Raw genomic sequence first — 26,606 nt, 5'->3', positions numbered from 1 at the left:
AATATTGGAGCGCAAGAGGTCAAATGACTTTATTGTCAAACGCCTGGCATTAGAAAGCAACAACAACAACATTAACTTGAAGTTAATACTAAAATTTATTTCTTATTCTCCATCATTACTAGTCTAGTCCATAAAGATTTCAAATAGATTAACCAGCCATTTTCCGAAATTATATTTAATTGGACTTTATCTCTCTTACTTGTTTAAATATTTCATAATTTTATTTTAAATGTTTCACCTTGGCTTTCATATACATCATATTCGATCTCATTGACATAATGGTCCCAACTTTCTCTCTTAAGTTCGTACACTTCTTTCTTTACAAGGATGAATTTTCTTTTATAATCTGTTCTATAACCTATGTTATATTGTTGGTAGATCTCCTTTTTCTTCTTTTATTAGTGTTTTAATTTCGCCATTCCAGATTCTTAGCCCTCTTTAGAAAACTTCTTTTTCTAACTCCTAACACTGCGAAAGCTGAGTGCTTGTATAATTGTTATTTCTTTGATAGTACTCCATCCTTCGTTTGCTTGTGGATTTCAATTGCCACTGTTGATTAAGTCTTTCTGATGGACCAGTCATATGCTTTCTTCTTACCATGTTCTTTGAAAATTTGATAATTTCCTAGAAGACGGTGCTCACGGGAAGAGAGCCCTCTGTGATGTCATATGTGTGTGACGACATAGATTCGCATCAACAACGTTAATATACATTATTTAATAAAGTGTTTTTTGTAAATAAATTATAGAAAAATAAATATGAAGATACATTGTTTTATTCATCGTCAACTTCTACTCTTCTGTTACTAATATATACACAATCAAATACATAGCACAAGAAAATGGTTACAACCCAAACATAATAGACAACATCATAAGGAAGACAAAACAAAAACTCAAGAAACACAAAAACACATAAAACACAACACAAACACAAGAACACAAGAAATACATCACACTAACATACGAAAACAAAAACACACACAAGATCGCATCCTCATTCAGAAAACAGAAATAGAACATAGCATACAGAACAGAAAACACACTACAAAGACATCTCAACACACAAACAACACAAACAAATAAATACAACCACACAGGCGTATACAAACTCACATACAATAGTTGCGACAGTTTCTACATTGGACAGACAGCCAGATCATTCCAAACTCGATACAAAGAACACATTAAAGCAATAACCAGAGGACACAATACATCTACATATGCCGAACACATAACTAATGCTAACCACACATACAATAACATAAATACAGACATGGAAATCCTACACATACAACCCAAAAACCAAAAACTCAACACACTAGAACAATGTGAAATATACAGACACACTAAAACACACCCTGATCAAATTCTCAACACAGAGAACAATTTCAGAACACACAGACTATTTGACACAACTCTTCATCACACGAACACACCCACATAACAGACAGCGAAGTTGAGATAGCGCCGAGATCTAGTAGGCTCTGAGGATGGTGTCAAGCAACACCGTAACAGCTGTAAGCCACACATGCTTACATAATTAACACGAGTAAGATCGCTATTCAATCAATTACTAATATATGCTATTGGTTTCTATTCTTCTTTCGTACTCTGTATAAACTGTGCTGATGTCATGGAGAAAATGAGTGAATATTTTGTTCGGTGTTCTATTGTGTTGCCAAGTATATACATATTGGAATATATACATTTCGTCATGTTGCTCCAGACGTCCTTCCCTTTTTAATCCTCACTTAAGTGATTTCCACAAACACTATATTTTGTGCAGAGTGGCATGTTTAAAACAAAAAGTTTTGAACACAGTGTTCAAATTGTTTAAAACAATATCCATTGATTAAAACATGTTTTAAACACAACGTTCAAAACTATATGATATTATTAATTTTTAAGGCAACAGAATTCTCTGTTATATTTATTATTTATTTCTCCATCAATAATAAATAACGTTTAAAACTAATCTTTTTTTATATAGGCCTAGATATTTCATACAAGTCTCATTTTCTGCTTGTTTTATTTTATCCTAATTATTCACAATATAAAATCATGCTTGCCTTTATAAAATATACAGTTATGAATTTACAGCAGTGCTCCGTACTTTATGCAGCCAAACTTTGAATTCTTCCAAACAAACATTATTTTTAATAAAAAATTTTTGTAGTATATACAGAGGAAACAATCTGAATGTTGATATCTACATATAGGCCTACTGTCTAAAGCAGGTTTTATTATATTTGTAAAAAATCCCCTGAAAATAATTTTAAGATGCTTATTATAAAATATTCTAGTCTTTTCACGAATCACCACTTCTACTTCATGTAATGTTTTGGTTGGTGGGTGCACGAATAACTTACCCAAGTTTCCTATGGTACAAGTAGCCATTCAGCCATGATCACTTGCTCACTAATCGATACTTGATAGAGCATAAAAAAGGAGAAATCCGGATATTCAGTTTGATTGGAAATGTTTGTTTTTCTGTCATGTCCAAGTAATAAATAGCAAATTTAAAGTCATCAGTGTTTTAGTTATGCTGTCTAAATATTTAGGAAAAATAAAATTCTAGTGATGAGGAACCTGGATAAAAAAATGAAATCAGAATTACAAGTTTGTGCTAATTCAAAACTGGATAGTCCAGCTTTTTTATAATGTTATAAAAAATTATTTCTCACTGTTAATAGGCGCTAGATCTTCAGAGAAATGTAAGCAGTCAAACTGAGGTAAATTTGAAAATATTGTTTTTTATGAAACTCAGCATTAAGTTTTATAATTTTTTTTTTTTAGGTTAATAGGATATTAATTTTATGACTCACCTTATTTAGTTTAAAGCAACACAATATATTTAAAAGGCCGTTTCCCAAATTTTTCTTAAAAAAATCGAGAATTTCGCTAATTTTTACAATACCCATCTGGCAACCCTATGTATAAAACATGTTCAATATTAAAAAAAAAAAAAGGACATGTCAACTTTATTATTTTCATCAGTTAAAAGATTAATCAACTCGAGATATCAACCATTTCCACAAAATTTCAAATAATAAAAGTTGGGAGCTGTACAATATATAATTCCTGAGTATCCAAGGAAAAGTGCAGTTGCTTCCTTTCGATTACTCACAGGGTATGACTGTTTGTCAAAACTCTTGAACAAAATTGGAATTTTTTCTTCACCACTTCGTCTATTATGCACTCTTCAGAAAGAAATGGATCAGAAATTCCGAATTGTATGTTCATCCCTTTCTTTTAAACCCACTGTGTGTGAGAAATATTGGAGGGCAAGAGAGTTAGTGCCTTTATTGCCAAGAATCCAGCATTAGTTAACAACAATAACATATTACAAAAACGCACTATTTCATGGTACTGTTTAAAATAGTATAAAACATTTTAAAACAAAACCAAAAAAAAAAAACGCTTTTTTTAAATAAAACTTTTTTTTTTTCAATTGATTTTGTGTATTTTTTTGAATTATCCTTTCTTCCAAATTGTATGGAATGATTTACCATGTCATGAATATAGCCTTCTTTTCCAATTCACTGCAAGTTTCCCATCCATCTGTTTTAATTTTTGTACCAGGTAAAATGACATTTTTTTATTAATTTTAAAAGTGTGTTTTTATCCCTTTTCTGAACTATAGTATCAAACAGTTTTTGTTTTCTCTTTGAATACTGCCGAAAACCCATATTTGTTCCCTTTCACTACATAAGAAACAGCGTCTATTGGATTTTATTGTCCAAATATGCGATTCGTCTATCTGGACTACTGGGCCCAGTCCTCCTATTGGCTCAGTATTGTTAGTCACTATAACATAGCAAACCTCTCTGCAAAGGCTGTAATATTCTTGAACTGTATTTATGTTTAGCTCAATTTCAGATGCTGTTAGTTCTAATGTAAAATTATGTAACCAACAATATATTAATTCTAGACTCTGTTGTACTGTAATTTTAGAGTTTTTAAACCATGTATTAATAGCAGCCGAAATAGTTTTCCTGCATCTTAAGCCTTCAAAATATACGGAATATTTTGATTCGATTTCTTTTACTTAGAATTTTTTTCTATTGCAATTGGTTAACCTGTGAAGTTGAGCAAATTTTATAGAACTTTAATGCTCCTAACTTTAACCATGATATGTCACTACACGTACTTTCACTTTCTTCACTAACAGCTCTTTCTTCCATACTTGGTCAAGCTGATTGCATTGCCATCAGTCACTCACTAAACAACTGAAAGTAGGTTTCAATTAGTATTTTTCCATATTTTTAGTTAGAGTTAGTAATGTTATCTATTTTTGAAAATTAAAACTAAGGTATTACTACGGTACTCCCACCTGTTATCTACTACTGTATACGTTTTATGACTACCAATACCAATAGTAGAAACATTTTCAACTTGCTCTAATAGCTCAGTTGGTTGAGCACTGGAATGGAGAACGAAGACTCGCCATGGTAAAATTACAAATTTAAAATATAATAATTATAATTTGTAACATCAGAAATTAGATATAGACTTAAGATAATATTAAATAAATGTGAGTTACTTACAGGAATAAAGAAAAAAAGAGAGAGAGAGAGAGAAAAGGGGCAAGAAGGGAAGGCGAGAAGAGAAAGGAAAAGAAAAGGCAAAGAAGAAACATTTTTTCCACATCTTTTGTCACGATTTATGATGTCCCATATGACATAATTATTTCCCCATTCACATGCACTACTACTGACTATCTCTTCCCGTGAGAAAAGTCTTCTAGGAATTAACGGAAAGTTTCTGTTTCATTTTTAGTATTTGGTCTTAATTTTTAAATAAATTATACTATTCACTACTATAAAGTGAACTGGAGGTATATTACAGCTTCTAAATACTCTTGTATCTTTTGTATTTGGCCATGTCTTTTTATTTGCTAAGATAATAATCTATAACAGAAGTTTGACCTCGAGCTACCCTTGTACATTTATGTATATAAAATGTCAGCTAGCCACTGGCATGGCTCAGTCGGTTAAGGCGCTTGCCTGCCGGTCTGAAGTTGCGCTCGGGCGCAGGTTTGATCTCCGCTTGGGCTGATTACCTGGTTGGGTTTTTTCTGAGGTTTTCCCCAACTGTAAGGTGAATGCCAGGTAATCTATGGCGAATCCTCGGCCTCATCTCTCCAAATACCATCTCGCTATCACCAATCTTATCAACGCTAAATAACCTCGTAGTTGATACAGCGTCATTTAAATAACAGACTTTAAAAAAAAGTGTCAGATATTATCTCAGATCATGTTCTACTGATAGAGGAAGTAGATATTTGTCCGAAGAAGATAAGAGATGAAGAAATTGAACATGGAAAAACTGAAGAATGTAGAAGAAAGAAGAAAATTTGAAGCAAATTTTCAAGAGAAAGTCGCTACATTAGAATCCACACATGAGAATAGTAATGAGTACTGGACTCATATAAAAAGCTGTATACAGGCACAGCAGAAGAAACAATAGGATACACAGAAGGTGGAAGAATTAAGAAACCTTGAATCACAGGGAAAATGTTGGAGAAGATGGAGGAAAGGAGAAAATGGAAAAACATTAACACAGAAGAAGGTAGAAGAAACTACAGGAAACTTAAAAACGAACTAAGAAGAGAAACTGATAAGGCGAAGGAAAACTGGATGAAAGAGAAATGTAAAAAAATAACGATCTAGAGGGAAAAGGAAGATATGATTTAATGTACCGCGAAGTAAAATGTTTGGACTTCACAAATAAGAAAAGCAAATCCATGTGGTTGATAGAAGACGAAATCGGAAATGAAATAACAGAAACACCAGGAATACTGGACAGATGGACGAAATATGTAGAAGAGTTATATGAGACAGGGAATTGTCCATACTGTATGACTTGGCTATAGAAGACGAAGCAGCCATATCAGATGATGAAAAAGTATTTTCTGTTTTAAGGCAAGAAGTTGAACTAGTGCTTAAGGAAATGAAGAATGGGAAAGCAACAGAAGTTGATGAAATCCTCGTTGAAATAGTGAAATGCTTGGTGAAGACAAGAGAGAAATTCTATCATTATGCAACAAAATCTATGAGCAAGGCAACTGGCCTGAAGATTTCATGGAGACGGTGTTGCTTTCAATACCGAAAAAAAAAAAAAAAATGCCAAGAAATGTAACGAGTTCAAGACTGTCAGCCTGATATTGCACTCGGAAAAAATTATTCTGCGAATACTGAATCGATGTTTATATTCTAAGATGGAAGAACAGTTGGAAAAAGAGCAGTTTGGCTTCAGGAAGGGAAAAAGTACGAGAGATTCAATTGGACTGCTATGAAAAATCGGCTAAAGATACCTAGAGAAGAATAAAGAAGTGTATATAGTATTTGTGGATTTAGAAAAGGTGTTTGACAGAGTGGATTGGAATAAACTGATGGGGTCAGCCTCGGGAGCATAGTTGGTATAGTGCTGGCCTTCTATGCTCGAGGTTGCGGGTTCGATCCCGGCCCAGGTCGATGGCATTTAAGTGTGTTTAAATGCGACAGACTCATGTCAGTAAATCTCTTGCGGGACAAAATTCCGGCATACCGGTGATGCTGGTATAACCTTTGCAGTTGCGAGCATCGTTAAATAAAGAGTAAATTTTTTAAATTGATGGGTACTCTAAAGAAATTTGGCGTGGATTGGAAAGAGAGGAGGCTGTTCAGTAACTTTTATATGAAACGAGTGAAAATCAGGATAAGAGAAGATGTGTCAGAAGGAAGTGAAATAGGGAGAAGAGAATAACAGGGATGCCCTTTATCACCTACCCTCTTCAACATCTACTTGGAGGATTTAGTGAAGAATTGTTTTTAGAGCATGGGAGGAGTGATAGTAGGAGGAAGAAGAATAAAGTGTATATGATTTGCTGATGATGTGGCATTGTTAGCAGAAGAGGAGTGGATACTAAGGGATATGCTACTGCAGCTAAATGACAGCTGTGAGCAGTATGGAATGAAGATAAATGCCAACAAGACGACCATGGTCATAGGAGGAAAAGTAAAGAAGGTAAACTTGCGAATTCTAAATGAGACCGTAGAGCAAGTGGACAGCTTCAAATACTTGGGGTGTGTCAAAAGGAGGATAGCAATAGCAAAGGAAGCGTTTAATAGAAAAAGGAACATCTTCTGCGGACCTCTGGAGAAAGAACTAAGGAAGAGACTAGTGAAGTGTTTGGTGTGGAGAATAGCATTGTATGGGGCAGAAACATGGACATTACGACCAAGTGAAGAGAAGGGAATAGAAGCATTTGAAATGTGGATATGGAGAAGGATGGAGCGTGTGAAATGGACAGAGAGAATAAGAAATGAAGCTGTGTTGGAAAGAGTGGATGAAGAAAGAATTATGCTGAAACTGATCAGAAAGAGGAAAAGAAATTGACTGGGTCACTGGTTGAGAAGAAACTGCCTACTGAAGGATGAACTGGAAGGAATAGTGGACAGGAAAAGAGTTCTCAGCAGAAGAAGATATCAGTAATAAAGGACATTAAGATACATGGAGACAAAGAGGAAGGCAGAAAATAGGAAAGACTGGAGAAAGCTGGATTTGCAGTGAAAGTCCTGCCCTTGGGCAGAACACTATGAATGAATGAAGGTATCTGAGAAGTGTTGATTCTGAGCTCATTGTGTGCAGAAAATTCATTTAGTTTTTTCTCGTTATTAGTGTAATTCCCCCCTTTGTACCCACAATATTTTGTATTTGTGTGTTTCCAACACGGCCATTTATAAATCCCCCATTAGAAATAAATCGTTCTTGTTTATTTAATTTATTACTGCTTGTAATTCTCCTGTAGTATTTTGAGTTTGTCCATCTGTGGGTGCGTATAGTATGGGCAAATCCAGAAATGCAAGTAGAGTGCTAGTTGGGAGGCTGGAAGGAAAAGTACCTTTAGGGAGGCCGAGACGTAAATGGGAGGATAATATTAAAATGGATTTGAGGGAAGTGGGATATGAAGATAGAAACTGGAGTAATCTTGCACAGGATAGGGACCGATGGCGAGTTTTGTGAGCGCGGCAATGAACCTCAGGATTCCTTAAAAGCCATACCGTAAGTAAGTAAAAGGTGCATATAGTTAGAATATAATTACATATCCTGTTTCAGCTTTTAGTCTTAACATTATTTATAAATGTATATGATTGTATCCTGTTATTTAACCATTTGTGTATCCAAATTGATACCGGTACTCTTGCAGAATCTCTTTGTTCCTGTGGTACACAGCCATATACAGTATCATTGTAATTCTATCGATGTTTGTAGTTTCAGTAACAGCAGCAATATCAGTCTTACAGTTATTTAATTCTCATGCAGTCTTCTTAAATTCTAGATTGCTGATGTTAGTGTTTCTGAGATATCAGTGTTGTTATTTCTTGTAACCTTATTCTTTGCATGGGTCGGTATAGAATGACGTAATAATAATTATGTACTTATATATTGAACACTTTAATTTTATTCCAATGTGAGTGGATCGGATCTTTGAGTTCACCATGATGATGATTTATCACTTTAATGTCCTTGTTCCATATCTCAAAGCTACAATGCTGATGTAAGATCTATACTGGTATGCGTTATTTGAGGCAGCTAGAATCAAAACCCTCCAAGTCCATAAAACAAAATTTGTGGGAAAATGGAAAAAACTGTTTCCATATAAATAAACATTCTTGGGATATAAACAATACTTTTATCAAGTATTTTATTATCATTAGATACGTTCAAACAAATTACAGGATTGCCCCTTCATTGAAACTAACAAATTCGTGAGGTTAAATTAGCACCTAACTGATTTTGAAACTGAAAAGTGTATTTGGAGGCTTTCGAAAGTAAGAGAATTAGTTCTGAGCATAAAAATGAGTCAAAAAGGAAAACATTTTAACTTAAACCTTACAAATTATGTAGGCAATGAAACCCAGACTTGAAGTATGATTATGCACATGCTTTAAACATAACAGCAGTATAAATTTGAAGATATGTTGCACTTTTTAAGTTCATACAAATTTTACACAATATTGTCACATTCCTCTTCCTCCAGATTAACAGTTTCTTCTTCGTCTTCTTATTCTTCACGTTCAATTCTATTGTTTTTTCTTGTTACTACCTTTGCAACAACGGTGTCAGTTCTATAGTTAAACTCATCTTGCACTGTTATCTGTTCTTTCAATGCAGATCGTCTTAAAATAAATCTTTTACAGGGACTGAACTTAAAATAGCAGGAGATCTTAAAATTATGTCTGGAACAGAATGGAACTTCTTCATGTCTAACAAAATTAAACTGTTGGATTTCCATTTACTGCCAACAGCATTATTACAAGCTGGTATAGCAGGAGGGCACAAAAGGAGTACCGACAAAATTATGTAATTAATTATTAATTGGTAAGAACATTTTTGTAACTCACTACTCACTCTATCCACCATTTCACTGAATATTATTAGAGTAGAAGTTAAACTTAATAAGGTTTAACAAGAGCTTAACCACACAAATAATAAATCAACATTGAACAGCTGAGGAATGCTGGGTAAAGCAGTCCCACAACCTGATTGGCAGAAAGGGACTTGGAGGTTTTTGAAACTAACAATGGCCGAAATTCAGTTGGATCTAGCGGATATTGAAACTAACCCTAACTTTTGTCCAGCATTTTGAGAGGAATCCAGCGGATATTGCAGAAAAATAATGCCAGCATCGGATTGCCCATGCGAAGATACACAGAAAAATAACTTTATCTCATTTTTTTTCTTCGATGGACTTGGCGGGATTTGATTCTAGACGCCTCATTATATATTAAGTCCATTTAATACTGTATTGGTGTGCTTATTTCAGGGTATCAGTATCCCATTTTCACCTACACCAGTTCCAAGTACATCTGAAGTGAATTCTGTTTCCACAAACCTGGATCAGTGTGCGTTAACTGTTTCAACAGTAATCAACAAGGAGTAAGTTTAAGATCTCATTCAAATTTAAGAACATTACTATTCATGACTACTGTATTATAACATTCATATAATATATATTATTTCAGGCAGTCCAGTGGGTCAGAATGGGACTGTTCTAGCAGTGAACGTCTTGGAAAGGTTTGTAATGATAATATAGCATTCGTAAAAAACAATTTGTTAGATACAGGGTGATTCAAAAGTCACGCGACATAGGACATCTCCGTTATTAGTGTAAGTACAAAAAATAGTTTCAAATAAATTTTTAGATATTGGTACATGTAGTTCATGTCCAAAATTTAAAGAAAATCGTAATAGCCATTTTTGAGAAAATTGCAACAAACATGTTCGCGTTTCAAGTAAAGTACCAGTTTGGTTAGGGAAAATGCATCCGAAACTGAGATGCCACATCTCTGGAGGATACGAAACTTAAATTAGAAATGTGGTTTGGGTCGCGCGCCGTAATTAATAAATTGTGTTTTTTTGTGTTGACAGGTGAGTAAGTTGAGAGTCACAGCGGCAAACTGAAACATTTTATCACTCGAACTTTCACGACCTGTGTAATTATTCCACATGCACACTAATGAAGTAAGTGTTCAAATTGGTGGCCATTTTGTTGACTGCACATCCATACACGGTTGAGGTAACTGCTCTGCACATTATGTAACACTGCAGGTGTTATTTGTGCACATTCTCTCCTGATATTTTCCTGCAGTTCATCCATTTTTCGGGGTCTGTTGCTGTAAACTACAGACTTGAGATGTCCCCAGAGAAAAAAATCAAGTGGCGTTAAATCTGGCGAACTTAGGCAGCCATTCCACTGGATCCTTGCGACCGATCCAACGCCCAGTGATAACTTCATTCAGCAATTTGCGGACTGTCAATCTGAAATGCGGTGGTGTTCCATCCTGCTGAAAGAAAAACCCACGTCTTCTTTCTAGGGGGAGCTCATTCAAGTAGGCCAGCAGTGTAGCCTCGAGATGCTATCTGTACAGTGGAGCAGTGAGCTTGTTGTTCAGAAACACGGGACCGATGACATCCCCGTGTATGCCACACCACACATTTAATCTTGGGTCAAACTGATTATGAGCCTCTACAGCTATGTGGGGATTCTCGGTTGCCTAGTACACAGCATTATGTCGATTCAATGTTCTGTTCAAATGGAAACAGGCGTTATCGCTCCAACAAATGTCAGCTTCAAGGTTTGGCTGGTGCGTTCGTCGTTCAAGAAACCACTCACAGAACTGCACCCGCGTATGTGTCATCCCCATGCAGTTCCTGCACAAAGTGTATATGATAGGGATGGAAATGATTGACGGATAGTATTGACGCTTGACTGGTGCAACATTCTTGCGCCACTTCCCTGGTTGACCGTGATGGACTGACTACCAGCTTAGCTAGTATACTAGCTGCGTTTGCATCCACTGTTGCTGTACGAGGCTGCCCTGAACGTTTTTTTGTCGTGGATACTGCGTGATGTCTTGAACCGTTCCATTAAATGACCAATGCTTCCGTGATGTGGGGTAGGTTGCTCTGGATGCCATCTGTGATATTCTTCTACTGCTTCCCGTAGACTCAGGCCTCCCGCATGGATGAGAACCATTTCCACCCTCTCAGGAAAAGTGTACATTGTCTGTTGCTACCTGGTTCACTGGTGAAACTAGCACTTACTCACCTGTCTACACAAAAAAACACTACTAATTACGGCGCGCGACCCAAACCACATTTCTAATTTAAGTTTCGTACCCTCCAGAGATGTGAAATCTCAGTTTTGGATGCGTTTTCCCTAACCAAACTGGTACTTTACTTGAAACGCGAACAGGTTTGTTGCAATTTTCTCAAAAATGGCTCTTATGATTTTCTTTAAATTTTGCACATGAACTACACGTACCATTATCTAAAACATTTATTTGAAACTATTTTTTGTACTTACACTAATAATGGAGATGTCCTACGTTGCGCGACTTTTGAATCACCCTGTATATGCTTATGTAACCTCATTATATTTACTGCGTAACAAGCTCTGAGAACGTATACTAAGTGGGGCACATGTGTACCCCAGAAATAATTAATATTACCTAAGTTTAATGTTTGGAAATAAGGGAGTACAGCCTTACACACAAAAATGATCAGTCTCCTGTAGTGTGAGTTTGTTTAAGTCCACTTTAGGCAGCTCTTGGTTCACACGACTAGGGAAAGGATGTTTATTTTGCACCTAATTTACTCCTTGATTATATCTTTGTTGTAGATTAGTTGTAACACTTGATCTATAAACAGATAGAAAAAGCAACAAAAAAAAAAAAAACAAGGAAAAACAGAGTGTGCTTAAGTAATTTTTTCACATGTAAACCTAAGCTCTCACTGAATCATCTGAAGTATTTGAAGCATGTATGGCAGTTGGTCGTTTTTCTAAGATTATACATGTTTACAACTATACACAATGGAAAATTAGGACTGTGAAATGAAATTTATGAGAGCAACACTAGGATATAGTCACTTAGACCACAAAATAAATGAGGATATCATGCAAGAACTTCAGTTACAACCAGTGTCACAGTTTATAAACAAGTACTAGCTGCAGTGGAAAAACCATGTACAACGAATGAATCGTGATAGACTTCCAAAATCCATGCTTCAATACTGTCTTTGGGATGTCCAGAAAAAAAGGTGGACTGCAAATGGCTCACTGACACTAACAAGCCTTGTGACATATGTATACTTGAATAATTTTCAAGGGAAAAATTGTTCCGGGGCCAGGTATCGATCCCGGGACCTCTGGTAGAACGTACCAGCGCTCTACCACTGAGCTACCCGGGAACTCCACCAGACATAGTCTCATTCATGATGATCACTTGCTCAGTAATTGATATGGTACTTGATAGTGACATCATAACAAATCAGAAATCCGGATATTCAGTTTGATTGGAAATATGTCTTTGTGTTTCTGTTATGTGGTCCAAGTAATAAAATAAATAGTACATCCAAAGTACATATTGGTGTTTTAATTTTGCTGTCTAAATATTTAGGGAAGCGAAATTCTGATGATGAAGAACCTCCATTAAAAAAAAGTGTTTATTTCAAGAGATGGGATGGTGTGTATAATTGGCTTGTGCCCCCGCGGAATAATCACTCTTAAGCTCACTATGAACCACACATATGGTCAAGTGCAGGAACAGGTGCCTAATGCTTGAATTACAAGTTTGTTCCAATTCAAAACTGGACTGTCGAACTTTGTGTAATGTTGTCAAAGATTAGGTCTGTGTATCACTGTCAAATTGAGGTAAATTTGAAAATATTATTTTTTTTATGAAACTCACCATTAAGTTTCATAAAAGGTTTTTTTTTTCAGTTAGTAGGATATTAGTTTTATGAATAACTTTTATTTAGCTTAACAAATAGCGCGATAGATTTAAAATATCTAAAATGCCAGTTTTCCGAATTTTTCTTTAAAACATCTGGTATTTCACTAATTTTGACAATACACATCTCACAACTCTGTGTAAAACATGTTTTATGTAAGAAGGTACCACTGGTGCCACACTTGGCTGCTGATCTGAAGTTGTGCACAGGCACAGATTCGATTCCCACTTGGTTGGGTTTTTTCCGAGGTTTTCCCCAATGTCAGGTATATATGGCGAACCTCGGCCTTATCTCGCCAAATACCATCTCGCTATCACCAATCCCATTGACACTAAATAACCTAGTAGTTGATACAGCGTCGTTAAATAACCAAATAGAAAAAAAAAGTATATATGAAGATGTCATTGGAGAAGAACAAAATCATCATCATCATCATCGTCATCTGGCACTACAACCCTGGGTGGGTTTTGGCTGCTCGTACAACAGTCCTCCATTCTGTCCTATCTTCAGTCTTCTTTCTAGGTCCCTGATGACCCCATCCAGCCATCTCTTCTTAGGTCTTCCTTCCCTTCTTCTGTTGTGGACTTTCCCTTGTAGTATTCTCTTGGGAATTCTGTTTTCGTCCATTCTCTGTATGTGTCCCAGCCATCTCAACCTCTGGGATTTTATAAATGTAACAATATCTTGTCCTCCAATCAGTTGATTGATTTCTTCATTATACCGTATCTGCCATTCGTTTTCATATACCGGTCCGTATATTCTTCTTAGAATTTATCTCTCGAAACACCATAGGAGATCTTCTTCTACTTTAGTTAGTGTCCATGCCTCAGATCCATATGTTATTACTAAAGTGTGGTATATGTTTAGTTTGGTTGTTCTCGTAATTAGCCGACTACTAAGCAATTTAACATTCACAAAGTATACTCTGTTGCCTGACAGTATTCTGTCCTTAACAGTTACACTCATATCGCAGTTGTAATCGATTATGGCGCCCAAGTATTTCAGTTGTTTAACTACTTCAAACATCATATCTCCTACTGATATGTTTTGAGGAATGTTTCTAGTTTTGGCGGTAGGCATTGCTATATACTTAGTTTTCTCTTGATTAATCATTAATCCCATTAGTTGAGCTGCATTAGGAAGTTCTGTTGTTAATCATTTAAGAGTTGCCAGGTTCCTAGTGATAATGGTAATATCATCTGCGTATGCACATATTTGGCTTGACTTGAGGAATGTAGGGCCTTTTTGGTCTACTTTTTCGATTGCCTGATGTATTGCCAGGTTAAATAACGTTGTGGATAATCTGTCTCCCTGTTTCACCCCAGCATTAAAAGAGATGCTATTACTGAATTTGTTCTCATGACTAACTTGAATACCTAATTCTCCCAGTGCTTCGTAGAGTGCGCTTCTGCACACACTGTCAAATGCTTGTCTAAAATCAATAAACAGCAGATGTAATTCTGTATCCCATTCGTGAAATTTTTCTATTTGTCTTATGATGAATATTTGGTATGTCCAAAAATCTGAAAGTTAGAATTTATAAAACAGTTATATTACCGGTTCTTCTGTATGGTTGTGAAACTTGGACTCTCACTCTGAGAGAGGAACATAGGTTCAGGGTGTTTGAGAATAAGGTGCTTAGGAAAATATTTGGGGCTAAGCGGGATGAAGTTACAGGAGAATGGAGAAAGTTACACAACACAGAACTGCACGCATTGTATTCTTCACCTGACATAATTAGGAACATTAAATCCAGACGTTTGAGATGGGCAGGGCATGTAGCACGTATGGGCGAATCCAGAAATGCATATAGAGTGTTAGTTGGGAGACCGGAGGGAAAAAGACCTTTAGGGAGGCCGAGACGTAGATGGGAGGATAATATTAAAATGGATTTGAGGGAGGTGGGGTATGATGATGGAGACTGGATTAATCTTGCACAGGATAGGGACCGCTGGCGGGCTTATGTGAGGGCGGCAATGAACCTTCAGGTTCCTTAAAAGCCATTTGTAAGTTGTAAGTAAGTAAGAAGAACAAAATGGTTTTCGTAAAGACAAGTTTTGCTGTGATGGTTATTTTACATTGAAATTGCTAATTGAAAACATAGAGAATTCAACTTAGAGACACACATTGCTTTTATTGATTTTAAACAATCTTCCGATAGAGTCAATTGAATAAATTATTTCAGGTGCTAGCAGATGATCATGTCCCCCAACAGCTTTTAATTAACATTCATAACGTTTACAAAACAACTTTGATAGCAGTTAGAAACAAAAATAGACTTTCAGATTGGCAGCAAATTCGTAGCAGAGTAAGACAAGGTTGTGACCCATCTCCATTACTTCTCATTATATGTATAAACAGAATCATTAGCAATTGGAAACAGATGCGTCATGGTTCAATTTCTGTCAGTCGAAGTTTACAGATTGATAGTCTGCTCTTTGCTGATGATTTAGCCCTAGTTGCAAGCGATGAAGATGAGCTTCAGTATTCAGTGCATAATCTAAATATGATGAGCACAAAATACGACATGGAAATCAATATTGAAAAAAAAAAAAACAAAAGTCATATTTCCTGGGAAATACCTGGTCGCAAGCAAAATTTCCTTAAACAAATTAATAGAAAGAGTAAATGAGTTTATGTATCTTGACTATAATTTAACATTTCTTGGTGAAACAGATATAACTTCTAAAATTTGCAAATGCAATAAAACAATGGGAATAATCAACAAAATTATGAAGCCTTCCCTAGTACAGTGATACACAAGAATATACTTCTATAAATCTTAGTTATACCTGTACTATGTTTTGGAAGTGAAGCATGGACAATAAGAAGTACATATGAGGAGCATTGTTTCAAAACGTATTATGTGCAACTTAAAATTTTTTTACACGAACGACGAAAAACTGGATTACTCGTAAACCGGAGAAGTTTTCAAAACACTACACAAAACCATTTTTAAGTACTGGTTTCACAGTTTACAAATATGACGACTTGGAACCATCAGACTTCACAGCATGAAAGATAAATAAATGGAAAGTAACAAATTTAATTTCGTCCACTGGGGGACTTAACACGTTTTGAAATGATGCTCCTCATATATCAGCAGAATAACAACCTGTGAAAGGAAATTTATGAGAGCAACACTAGGATATACTCACTTGGATCGCAAGAGAAATGAGGATATCATCCAAGAACTTCAATTACAACCAGTCTTACAGTTTATAAATAAGTACCAGCTGCAGTGGAAAACCATGTACAACGAATGAATCAGAATAGATTCTAAAATCCATGCTTCAATACCGTCCCCAGGGGAAGAGATCTTTGGGCCATCCAAAAAATAAGTTGAAGTGAGAATGACTCATTCACTCCGTAACAAGCCTTGGACCATATATTTGTTTGGATGATAATGATTATTTTTCAAAACACCATGTCAACTTCATCATTTTCAACAGATAAAGGCTTAATAAACTCAGAATATCAAAATGTACCATTTCCATGAAATTTCAAATGAAAAAGATGGGAACATCTCAATGTACAATATGAAGAGTTCGCGGGGAAAAACGATGAATGTCGCATTTCTGTTAAGGATTAGATAATGGTCTAATTGAGTCTGTAACTGCAAGATGTAGTGCTGTTTCTATAGAAAATAAAGGAAAGGATTACTGTATTCGTGGTGATAATTCTCCTTTTTACCATTTTTCATAAGAATAACATTAAATTTCGCAGTGATCCATTGAATTAGATAATGACATCAACCTTAAGAAAACTGTGACATTCATTATTTTTCCCGCGAACTCTTCATATATAATTCCTGAGTATCCAAGACAAAGTGCAGTTGCATCCTTTCGATTACTCACAGGGTATGATTGTTTGTCAAAACACGTCAACAAAATTGGAATTTTTTCTTCATCACTTTGCCCATTATACAGTCTTCAGAAAGAAATGGATCAGAATCATACGTCCAGCCCTTTCCTCTAAATCCACTGTGTGCGAGAAATGAAGGAGAGCAAGCTTTATTGCCAAGAACTCAGCATTAGTTAACGAAAACAACATATTTTAAGAACGCACTATTTCATGTCACCATTTAAAACAGTATAAAGGTACGATCACACGTCGCTACTTTTGCAGTGCTGCAATACAAAAAACTGCGCAACTCTTGTACTGCGACGTGTGAACAACGGTGGAACCGTAAAGTAGCGGGTGCCGAACCTGCTGCCCGCTACTTTTCCATGCTGCGCGCAACTTAATGCTAGCTCCACACTCTCGCCGAGTCAAGCCGAGCCAAGGCGAGCGCGAGAGTGTGGACGGTGAGCTCGCCTCGCCTCGCCTCGCCGTGTCTCGCCTAGACTCGCACTCGCCTGCGCTCCGCTCCGTGTCGGTTTTTGGTGTCCGAGTCAAAGGAAGCGAATGGTGAACCCGAGCGTCACCCCAGATACAATAACAAAAAGTGTAGACCAGTGGTTCTCCCTACGCGGCCCGCGGACCGCATGCGGCTCTTAAAGTGATTTATTGCGGCTATTGAATTAATATTGGGCCTGCTATTACTATTTTTTTTACCTTTTCTTTTTAATTTCTGTAATAATGTGCAACTGGGGAAATCTTTGGTTACCCTGTATCCTTACTGCCAGTGAAGGCGTTCAACAACGACGCGCATTTGTTTTCATTTTTAAAAAGGTACAGCAGTGTCATGTCTCATGTCTTACTATGTCTTGATATAATACTGCGTTATAAATGTTTTTATCTTAATAGACATAGCGTGCATTCAAATTTTTGTAACAGGTATTCAAAAGATTCCCAATCAAAGATAGAGAAGCTGAAAATGTTAAAAATTCCGTAATATCTGTATAGAAAGTAATGTATTCTCTGTACATAAAAATCAATTGACAACAAAAGCATCGTGCCACGTAGCAGACATTAAGCTATTTATAGATTCGGTGATTGTTAAGGAGTGTCTTGTAGCTGTATGTGACACTTTATTTTCTGAATTTCCAAACTCATTCAAAACAGATTACAGGTGAAATAAAACATCAAATCAACCTGCTCGTATCGTATGATTTGCATAAGAATAGCAGAGTCCGCCCTTTAACTTCAAAATATCAGTACTGTATTATAAATATTTGATAATGATCACGATGATGCTGATGATAATAATAACAATAACAATAATACACCAAATTATATAATAATTAAAAATCTGCGCATTTTGTTAAGCTGCAATACTGTAAAATGCATTGTGGCTCTCGACAAGTTCCTATTTTCCACTTTCGGCTCTCCTTTAATTTCTAGTGAATACCACTGGTGTAGACTCTTGTACTCAATTACTTCTTACAAATAACTTTTAGGGAATCCGGAAGTTCATTGCCGCCCTCACATAAGCCCGCCATCGGTCCCTATCCTGGACATAATTAATCCAGTCCCTAGCATAATATTCTACCTGCCTCAAATCCATTTTAATATTATCCTCCCATCTACACCTTGGCCTCCCCAAAGATCTTTTCCCCTCAGGTCTTCCAACTAACACTCTATATGCTTTTCTGGATTCATCCATACTTGCTACATGCCCTGCCCATCTCAAACGTCTGGATTTAATGTTCCTAATTATTTAGGTGAAGAATACAATGCGTGCAATTCTGCGTTGTTTAACTTTCTCCATTCTCCTGTAACTTCATCCCTCTTAGCCCCAAATATTTGACTAAGCACCTTATTCTCGAACACCCTTAACCTCTGTTCCTCTCTCAAAGTGAGAGTCCAAGTTTCACAACCATACAGAACAACCGGTAATATAGTAACTGTTTTTTTTTAATTCTAACTTTCAGCATTTTCGGGAGCAGATTGGATGACAAAAGTTTCTCAACTGAATAATAACAGGCATTTCCCATATTTATTCTGCGTTTAATTTCCCCTCGAGTGTCATTTATCTGTTGCTCCAACGTACTTGAATTTTTCCACTTTTTCAAAAGATACATTTTATATTGAGGTTTCGCAACAAGCTCTTTTTTTTTACGGTGATGGGTTGTTAGTCCTTCGCCCAAATCCCAAGCTGGAGGACCACCACTTATCAAATTTCCGCGACTGTCTGTTCAATATATTTCAGTTATTCTAGCTGCCAATATGGCGAGCCGCAATTTGTCTGGTATCGCTTTTCTCAGTTGTGTCTTTCTTTGAAATAATTGGCGATACAGAAGTTATCAAATTTTCCTGATGGTTCACAAAAATTGCTAGTTAAAGATATTTTCTAACATGTCCCTGCAATATAAATTAATATGTAGTTTTAAATGGCTTTAATTATCTTGGGAAACAAATGAATAGTCATATTTTTATTAATCATTTATAAATTCCTATTAAGATATTGTGATAACATTAGAGTCGATATATTGTGTAATAATAAAATCGTTGCCATGTGGAAATGTTCATAGACAAGTTACATTATACTAAATGAGAAAAAATGTAATATCGGCAAATTCATCTCGTCCGATTTTTGTGTATAGCTTCATCCACCATCTTTTTTTTTCCGAGGCTTCCGACTTTTTTGGTGTGATATGTTACCAATAGTTGTAATAACTAAGAGCACACAGAGCTGATGCAGCAGCAATTCGGTAACTTCCATCGTGTACACGTCACAACTGAACGCCTCGCCTCACCTCGGCTCGGCGAGAGTGTGGACGGGTACATCGCTCGCAACAACACGGTTTGCGCTCGCCGAGTGGCACTCGGGTCGACTCGGCGAGAGTGTGGAGGTAGCATAAAAGTAGCGACGTGTGAACAGGGTTCTCAGGGTTGCAGCCGCAGCATTTTTGATATCGGTTTTGTTGAAACTTTTGCTGTGGTTGCAACCAGTGTTACCACCCAAATGTGTCAATGACACTTTTATTATTTGGATATATTTTAATGTTAAATGTGATGAAAATAAATTATTTGTAACAGTTATTAAATACACAACACAGTCCAAGCATAATTGGAGACGATATAATTCATTTTTTAAATTATCTGTAGCGTAGTTCCAAACAGGAGGGTTGCCAACATTGATTACGTGAATATACTGTTGGTTATCATTTAAGTATATAGGCATTTTTAAAAGCTTTATAGTAAAAATAATGTCAATTTCTGAATACTAGATATGACAGAAAAGCAAATAATAGGTAAGGAAGCTTTTGCATGAGTTTCTTAATAATGCGAACATAACCACAAAATGTATATTGAGAAGTCAACACGGAGATGGGAACCTGCAGCATGACTGCGGCTGCAAAAGTAGCGCCTCGCGTGTGAACAGACTCGCAACCTCCAGTTGCTACTTTTGCAGCACTCGGGTTGCGCAGCATGAAAAGTAGCGTGCAGCGCGCTACTTTTGGCTTACGTGTGAACACGTCACGCAACTTTTGCAGCTGCAGTATAAAAGTAGCGCTGCAAAAGTAGCGACGTGTGACCGTACCTTAAGAAACAGTTTAAAGAAACAAACATGTTTTTGATTTTTTAAATAAAACTGTTTTTCTTTTTTGCCAACCCTGGATGTGAATAGTATTAAGACAAAAATAATTACCGGTACATTTTTTTTTTTTTTCGTTTTATGTATAAGCCATCTTTTTTTTTTTTTTTTTTCTAACCTTTGGTGCACACTTTAAATGTCTGAATGATTATACACAAATATTGGTGTAGGTCATTCGTTATGTCGTGAAATAAAATGCTTGCATGTGCCATAAGATATAGTAAGAACCTTATGGTGGAGGTAAGTGAGCTTGCTTGCTACGTACGAGTAGAACTGTAGCGAGGGAGAGAAGTTGAGAAGCTTACTTTCTTCTTCCCTGACAGAAAGATAGGTCTCACGAGATACGAAATGGTCCATACTTACTGCACCTTGTCCTGCACTTCCCTATCCCTATTTTTTAACATAGCTGCATCTCCCAAAGTGCGAAGGCTGAGGTGAGGAGGAAACATTCCTCTTTCTAACTTGTAAATTCCTCAGAATCAATTTTCTGGACATATTATAGCTAGACCACTTAGAAAAGGCAGCTATGGCGGAAACCTAAATCATTTCCTTCCAAAGAGTTTGTAATATGTAACTAGAGACACCAACGGCGCTAGTTTCGTGTACAAAATTGAACCGCTGTTTGGCCGCCATTAAAGGGAGTTGATGCTTCCCCGGGAGTGCAAGCAGTTCATGCTTATTGAGGAGTACGAATAAATATAATTACACTTGAAGGGAAATAATAAGAAAATGGCGAAATACTGCGCCGCAAATATTTGTTCGAACATAGCTACTATTGTAGGATGCTCAGGAAGGCATGCATATCTTAATATTTGGAAGAATGTTCCAAATGCAGTTCCTCCTTTGAATGTGTTTACAGAAAGTCGGAATATTTCTTGGATAAAAGTTTTTCCAGAAACACATTAATCAGGTTTATAAGACTGATTTCAACAATGTATGTAACGGTTAGGTGCCATCACATTACAGTGGATTATAATAGCAGAGTGCATAAGAAAATCCGCAGACTATATCTGTCTAAAACTGTTTTGTTTCACAATAAATTAATTAATCATGTAATTTCCGTTTTGTGCAGCATGCACTTCTAATTTTTGGTTATATTAAATGCAAAGAAATTAGTGAAAATATAGCTGATGGCCTAGCTAGGCCTATTATTACCACTACTACTAGGTCTACTATGACCACTACTAGGCCTACTATTACCACTACTACTAGATCTATTATTACCACTAGCACTGACTAGGTCTCACTACTACTAAATGAGGCAGTAGAGCAAATGGACAGCTTTAAATACTTAGGATGTGTAAAAAGCTGTGTTGGAAAGAGTGGGTTAAGAAAGAATATTGGACAGAATTTTGTATGACATCAACAAAAGTGATATTTCTCGAAAGCTACTAGAGTTAGCCTTTTTTCCCTTCTCAAAGACACGCACAATACATGGAGACTCTGCATTGTTCTAGCACAGTTTCCTTTTCCCAAGTAGCAAGCACATCTTATAATTTCACTAGATAATGTGCTTCACCCTCTTGTATTAATTCTGCTGGAATTTGATCAATATCTGGAGACTTGTACTTTTTCACCTTTCCAGAAAGTGTGAATTCGGTATCAAAGGTTCAGCAATTTGTATTTGAATTTCGTTCTGATCATTTCTATTTGGCCTATGTACATTTAGTAGTTGCCCAAAATAGTTTTTCTGTCTGTTTAGGATGAAATGAGAATGCAAGCAAGTCACCGTTCTCATCCTTGATCATGTTTACCCTTGCCTGATATCCTTTCTTAAATTCTTTTATGCCCTTATATAAATCTCTAATGTTTTTATTCTTACTATTTGTTTCTCCTTCAAGTAATCTCTCTTTTTGTTCCTAAGTGTATGACTTGCTTCCTGTCTTTCATTGAAATAATTATTTAGCCTATATTCGCCTGGAAAGGATTCTGTAAGAATTTCAATTTTGCCAGTTTCCTTCTTCCTACTACCATGAAATAATCTTCATCAAACAACGGTTTCTTTTTCTTAGTTCCACTGTGACCATGCATTAAAGAATTATGAAAATAATTAAAAAAAAAAACATTTTACTTTATATGGTAAACTTTACATCTCTAGTGACTTGTTAAAAATATGTATTTGTTTTTTTTACTGCATATTGTGTGGACTAGAAGGCAAATTTTGTGTACTCTTATGTTTTGAATTTCGGAATTTTTTTTTCAATACACCCTATTCAACACTTTCATTCAGTAGAACATAGCCTGTAAATAGTCACATTATATGGTTATGGAAGTACCATTAAGAAAGTTTCGTTTTATGCTTTAGCTGTAATGTTAAATTTAGAATTGCAAAGATTACACTTATTGTTGTAATATGAATAATTTTTATTTGTAAGCAATTATAAAGAGAAACTGCATGAAAGAGAGCATTTTGTTTAGTGTTCAACAGTATTTAGAATGTATTAGTGTCTGTTATATAAGTTCTATATGTCAGTGTACTTCTTTGTTGTAGAGAATTTCTGACTGGATTCCATAAAAGAAAACTACAGCGAAAGAAGAAAGCTCAAGAAGAGTTTGAGCAGCAGTTGAAAGAAGAAAGAAAGCGATTACAGCTAGAAGTATGTATGAAATTTATATTTAACTCCATGAAGACTTTAGGCTAAAAGGGCAATTTAAAATTGGACTACCAATTAAAAAGCTGGCATAAATTTTTGCTTCACAGAGTTTATGCAAGTGCAACATTAGCCAGTTGACCAGTATATTTGTCTGAGATTTAGATTTAAATTCTGGCTGCTAATACCAAGTTGGAATTTATAGTGGACAGTGCTTGGATACGTATAATTTTGAGGGAAAATTGTTCCGGGGCCGGGTATCAAACCTGGGATGTTTGGTTAAATGTACCAACGCTCTACCAACTGAGCTACCCGGGAACTCTACCCGACACTGATCCAACTTTTCCCTCTATATCCACAGACCTCAAAGTGGGCTGACAACCGTCAAGCAACCAACATTGAGTGCACACTAACTCTGTGTGACTTAAATTGTCGATACCCGGCCCCGGAACAATTTTTCTCTCAAAATTATTAAAAAATCAACTTTACAGGGAGTTTACCTGAATGCTTGATTTGCAGTGCTTGGATATGTTTCCTGGAGAATTGTCATTCCAGCATTTGCATTCCATTATCTCTTTAAAATCAAGACAAGGCTTCATGTCACATGTCTGTGGTGTTGAGATAATCCCCGGTATTGTGCGGACATGGAACATTGTTCCCTATGGCTATCAACTTTCAAAGCTGCTTTTCCTATGATTCAGATCAGGGTGTGTAGTGATGTTACATACAAATCTGTCCAGTAATACTTCATTGACTTTTCTCAAATAAAGACTATGAACCTCCCTCCAAACTTGCAACTTTTATAATAGCTATGAATGAAACTTGTGAAAATATGGATTATATTTTTTAAGCTCTTAATCATAACTATAATTAGTGAAATTGTGATGTGGGCGCATTTATTATATCCTTAAAATGTGTTCAATTTATGTTTGCATGTTAAACTGGGACTCATGAAAAATGCTATTGAAGGCATGGAAAGGGATTGCTAGTTTTACGGAGTATTGAACAGCACGGAACAGAAAGTGTTTTAAAGCTATTTTATTTGTTTACTAGCTGATAGTACCCGGTGTTGCCCAGGTTTTTCTTTCTGCTTCTGTTTTCAAATGAACTGGTTGTTAAATTTTCGGAAATGTCGGGAACCCAACTATAGACAACCAAAACGAATTGTTTTACTAAACTTTTCTCGCACATAAAGATGAATCTTTACTTAACTTCACTTAGCCTACATGAATTAATACTCCTTAGCCAAATGCCTGCCAAGTTTAACTAATTTTAAAACAATTGTAGATCAGGCACAGAAAAGAAAATATTTCATCATGTGCCTGACGTTCAACTTTGTTTCAAATTGATATATTTATTTGTTTTGTTTATTTATTTCTGCCGGTCAGTTACCGCTAAATTTCAAGTGCTTTATCTTAGTCGTGGCTGTCAGCGTATTAAACACCATTAATTTTTCTGCTGTCTCCTTTCCTCCCCGCCACAAATGTGAATTTGTACAGAGGCAGAGAAAAAATAATTATAAGATCTGTACATTTAACTGAAGCTGTGCTGACACACATTTCACGTAATTTCATGTCTATGTGTGCTTTCACTTGAACTTCAGAGACAGCTGATGGTGATTAGAGAATTCCCTTGTTCCCACTCTGAATCGTTGGGGTGTCATCGTGAGCCTAAATTTATCTATTGGTCGTACCAAAGAATCAATATATACGTATGTAATTCAATTTATATTGGAATATTTTTTACACCTTGACAGCTGTACGCCCGCTTATATCATACCAGGGCTTTTTAAAATATGACGTAAGATATAATATCTAACAAATTTAGAACATATTAAATATATTACTTTTTATTTTATATATAGAATGCAGATAGAGTATAATTTTGCAAGAAGTCATTGTTCAGCATAAATAATAATATTCTGAAAGACATCCTATGTTATAGAAAATGAAGTGACCGTTCTTTCCACAACTCTTGACATACTACACTGGCAACCTGATTACACAGATAAAATTTCGCAATAACATATTATTGGACATGGGCAATAATATTTTGAAAGATATATATTTTAGAATTAAGTAGTATATCGAAATGATTGCCGTCCAAATCTTGGATTTAAAATATCGGCATCCCAATCAATTCAAATGAACAAAAATAAAGAAAATGTAAATTAATGTCTTATTTTCAGTGGGCTTACGTATATTCACATACTACTCGTACATTAGGAACATGACAAAAGTCTCATTGATATGCATACAATTCGTTTTCCCGTCTTTTGTATAAATATGTATATATTTTTTATTGCGTTATTTTACGACGCTGTATCAACATCTAGGTTATTTAGCGTCTGAATGAGATGAAGGTGATAATGCCGGTGAAATGAGTCCGGGGTCCAGCACCGAAAGTTACCCAGCATTTGCTCGTATTGGGTTGAGGGAAAACCCCGGAAAAAAACCTCAACCAGGTAACTTGCCCCGACCGGGAATCGAACCTGAGCCACCTGGTTTCGCGGCCAGACGCGCTGACCGTTACTCCACAAGTGTGGACAATATGTATATATGTTTAGGTGTGCTCACTTGGAAGCAAGTTACGCAATTATTGACAATATGAAAAACACGGAGATTTAGGTGAATGTCTGCAACTTTGAGCGACTATCCTTGAGCTTTATTTTACTACGGTCATTACGAATGCTAGTTGCACTGAAATGGCAGTTGCTTAAAATCGAATGACATGTTACTGGCTATCATAAGAATATGTGGGATAAAAACATCTTTTCCTTTCCTTTTGCCAGTTAATACTGTCACTTCTATCACGTTTGTCATGAGTTTTTTCACACCAATTCCTGTTCCATTGCATAGTTCTTGTGGGTCAATATTTCGCAATAGTACTACGGTATTGGTGATTCATTATTAAGTATTAAATTATGTGTTGGCAATCCTTGTGATTTCAAAGAATTTAAGAATTCAGTTTGATAAAACACAGTCTGCTCACTATCTACAACTGTCTCGAGAAACACATAATACGGTTCTGGACTGCGTAAGGATACTTACTGCATGAATAAATTGTCTAGATTTTGGCCTTCATGATGTATCTACAATGTTATTTTATATCGTTTTGCTTTTTCCATGGCCTCATGAAAGTCGATGTTGAATACAACAGACAATAATAAAGAACAATTGACTGTAGAAGATTGCATTTTAGTATTATACATGAATGTTTGATGGTATTTATTTTTATTTTTTACTTTTT

At 35.9% G+C, this 26,606-nt stretch overlaps 1 protein-coding gene across 10 annotated transcripts in view; it reads left to right on the top strand.

Moving 5' to 3' along the window:
* LOC138710132 (nucleolar protein 12-like) overlaps positions 1-26,606 on the top strand; it is a 717,371-nt gene that overhangs the window by 7,045 nt on the left and 683,720 nt on the right. For all 10 annotated transcript variants that reach the window (XM_069840765.1, XM_069840766.1, XM_069840768.1 and 7 more), the window contains exons 3-4: positions 9,814-9,926; positions 23,258-23,363. In XM_069840765.1, the coding sequence (XP_069696866.1) occupies positions 9,814-9,926; positions 23,258-23,363 (219 nt within the window). The remainder of the gene's footprint in view (positions 1-9,813; positions 9,927-23,257; positions 23,364-26,606) is intronic.

The sequence above is a fragment of the Periplaneta americana genome, chromosome 12, assembly GCF_040183065.1.
Source record: "Periplaneta americana isolate PAMFEO1 chromosome 12, P.americana_PAMFEO1_priV1, whole genome shotgun sequence".
Classification (NCBI taxonomy): domain Eukaryota; kingdom Metazoa; phylum Arthropoda; class Insecta; order Blattodea; family Blattidae; genus Periplaneta; species Periplaneta americana.
The sequence above is the reverse complement of the archived record's forward strand: the minus strand, read 5'-3'. Positions and strand labels throughout refer to the sequence as shown.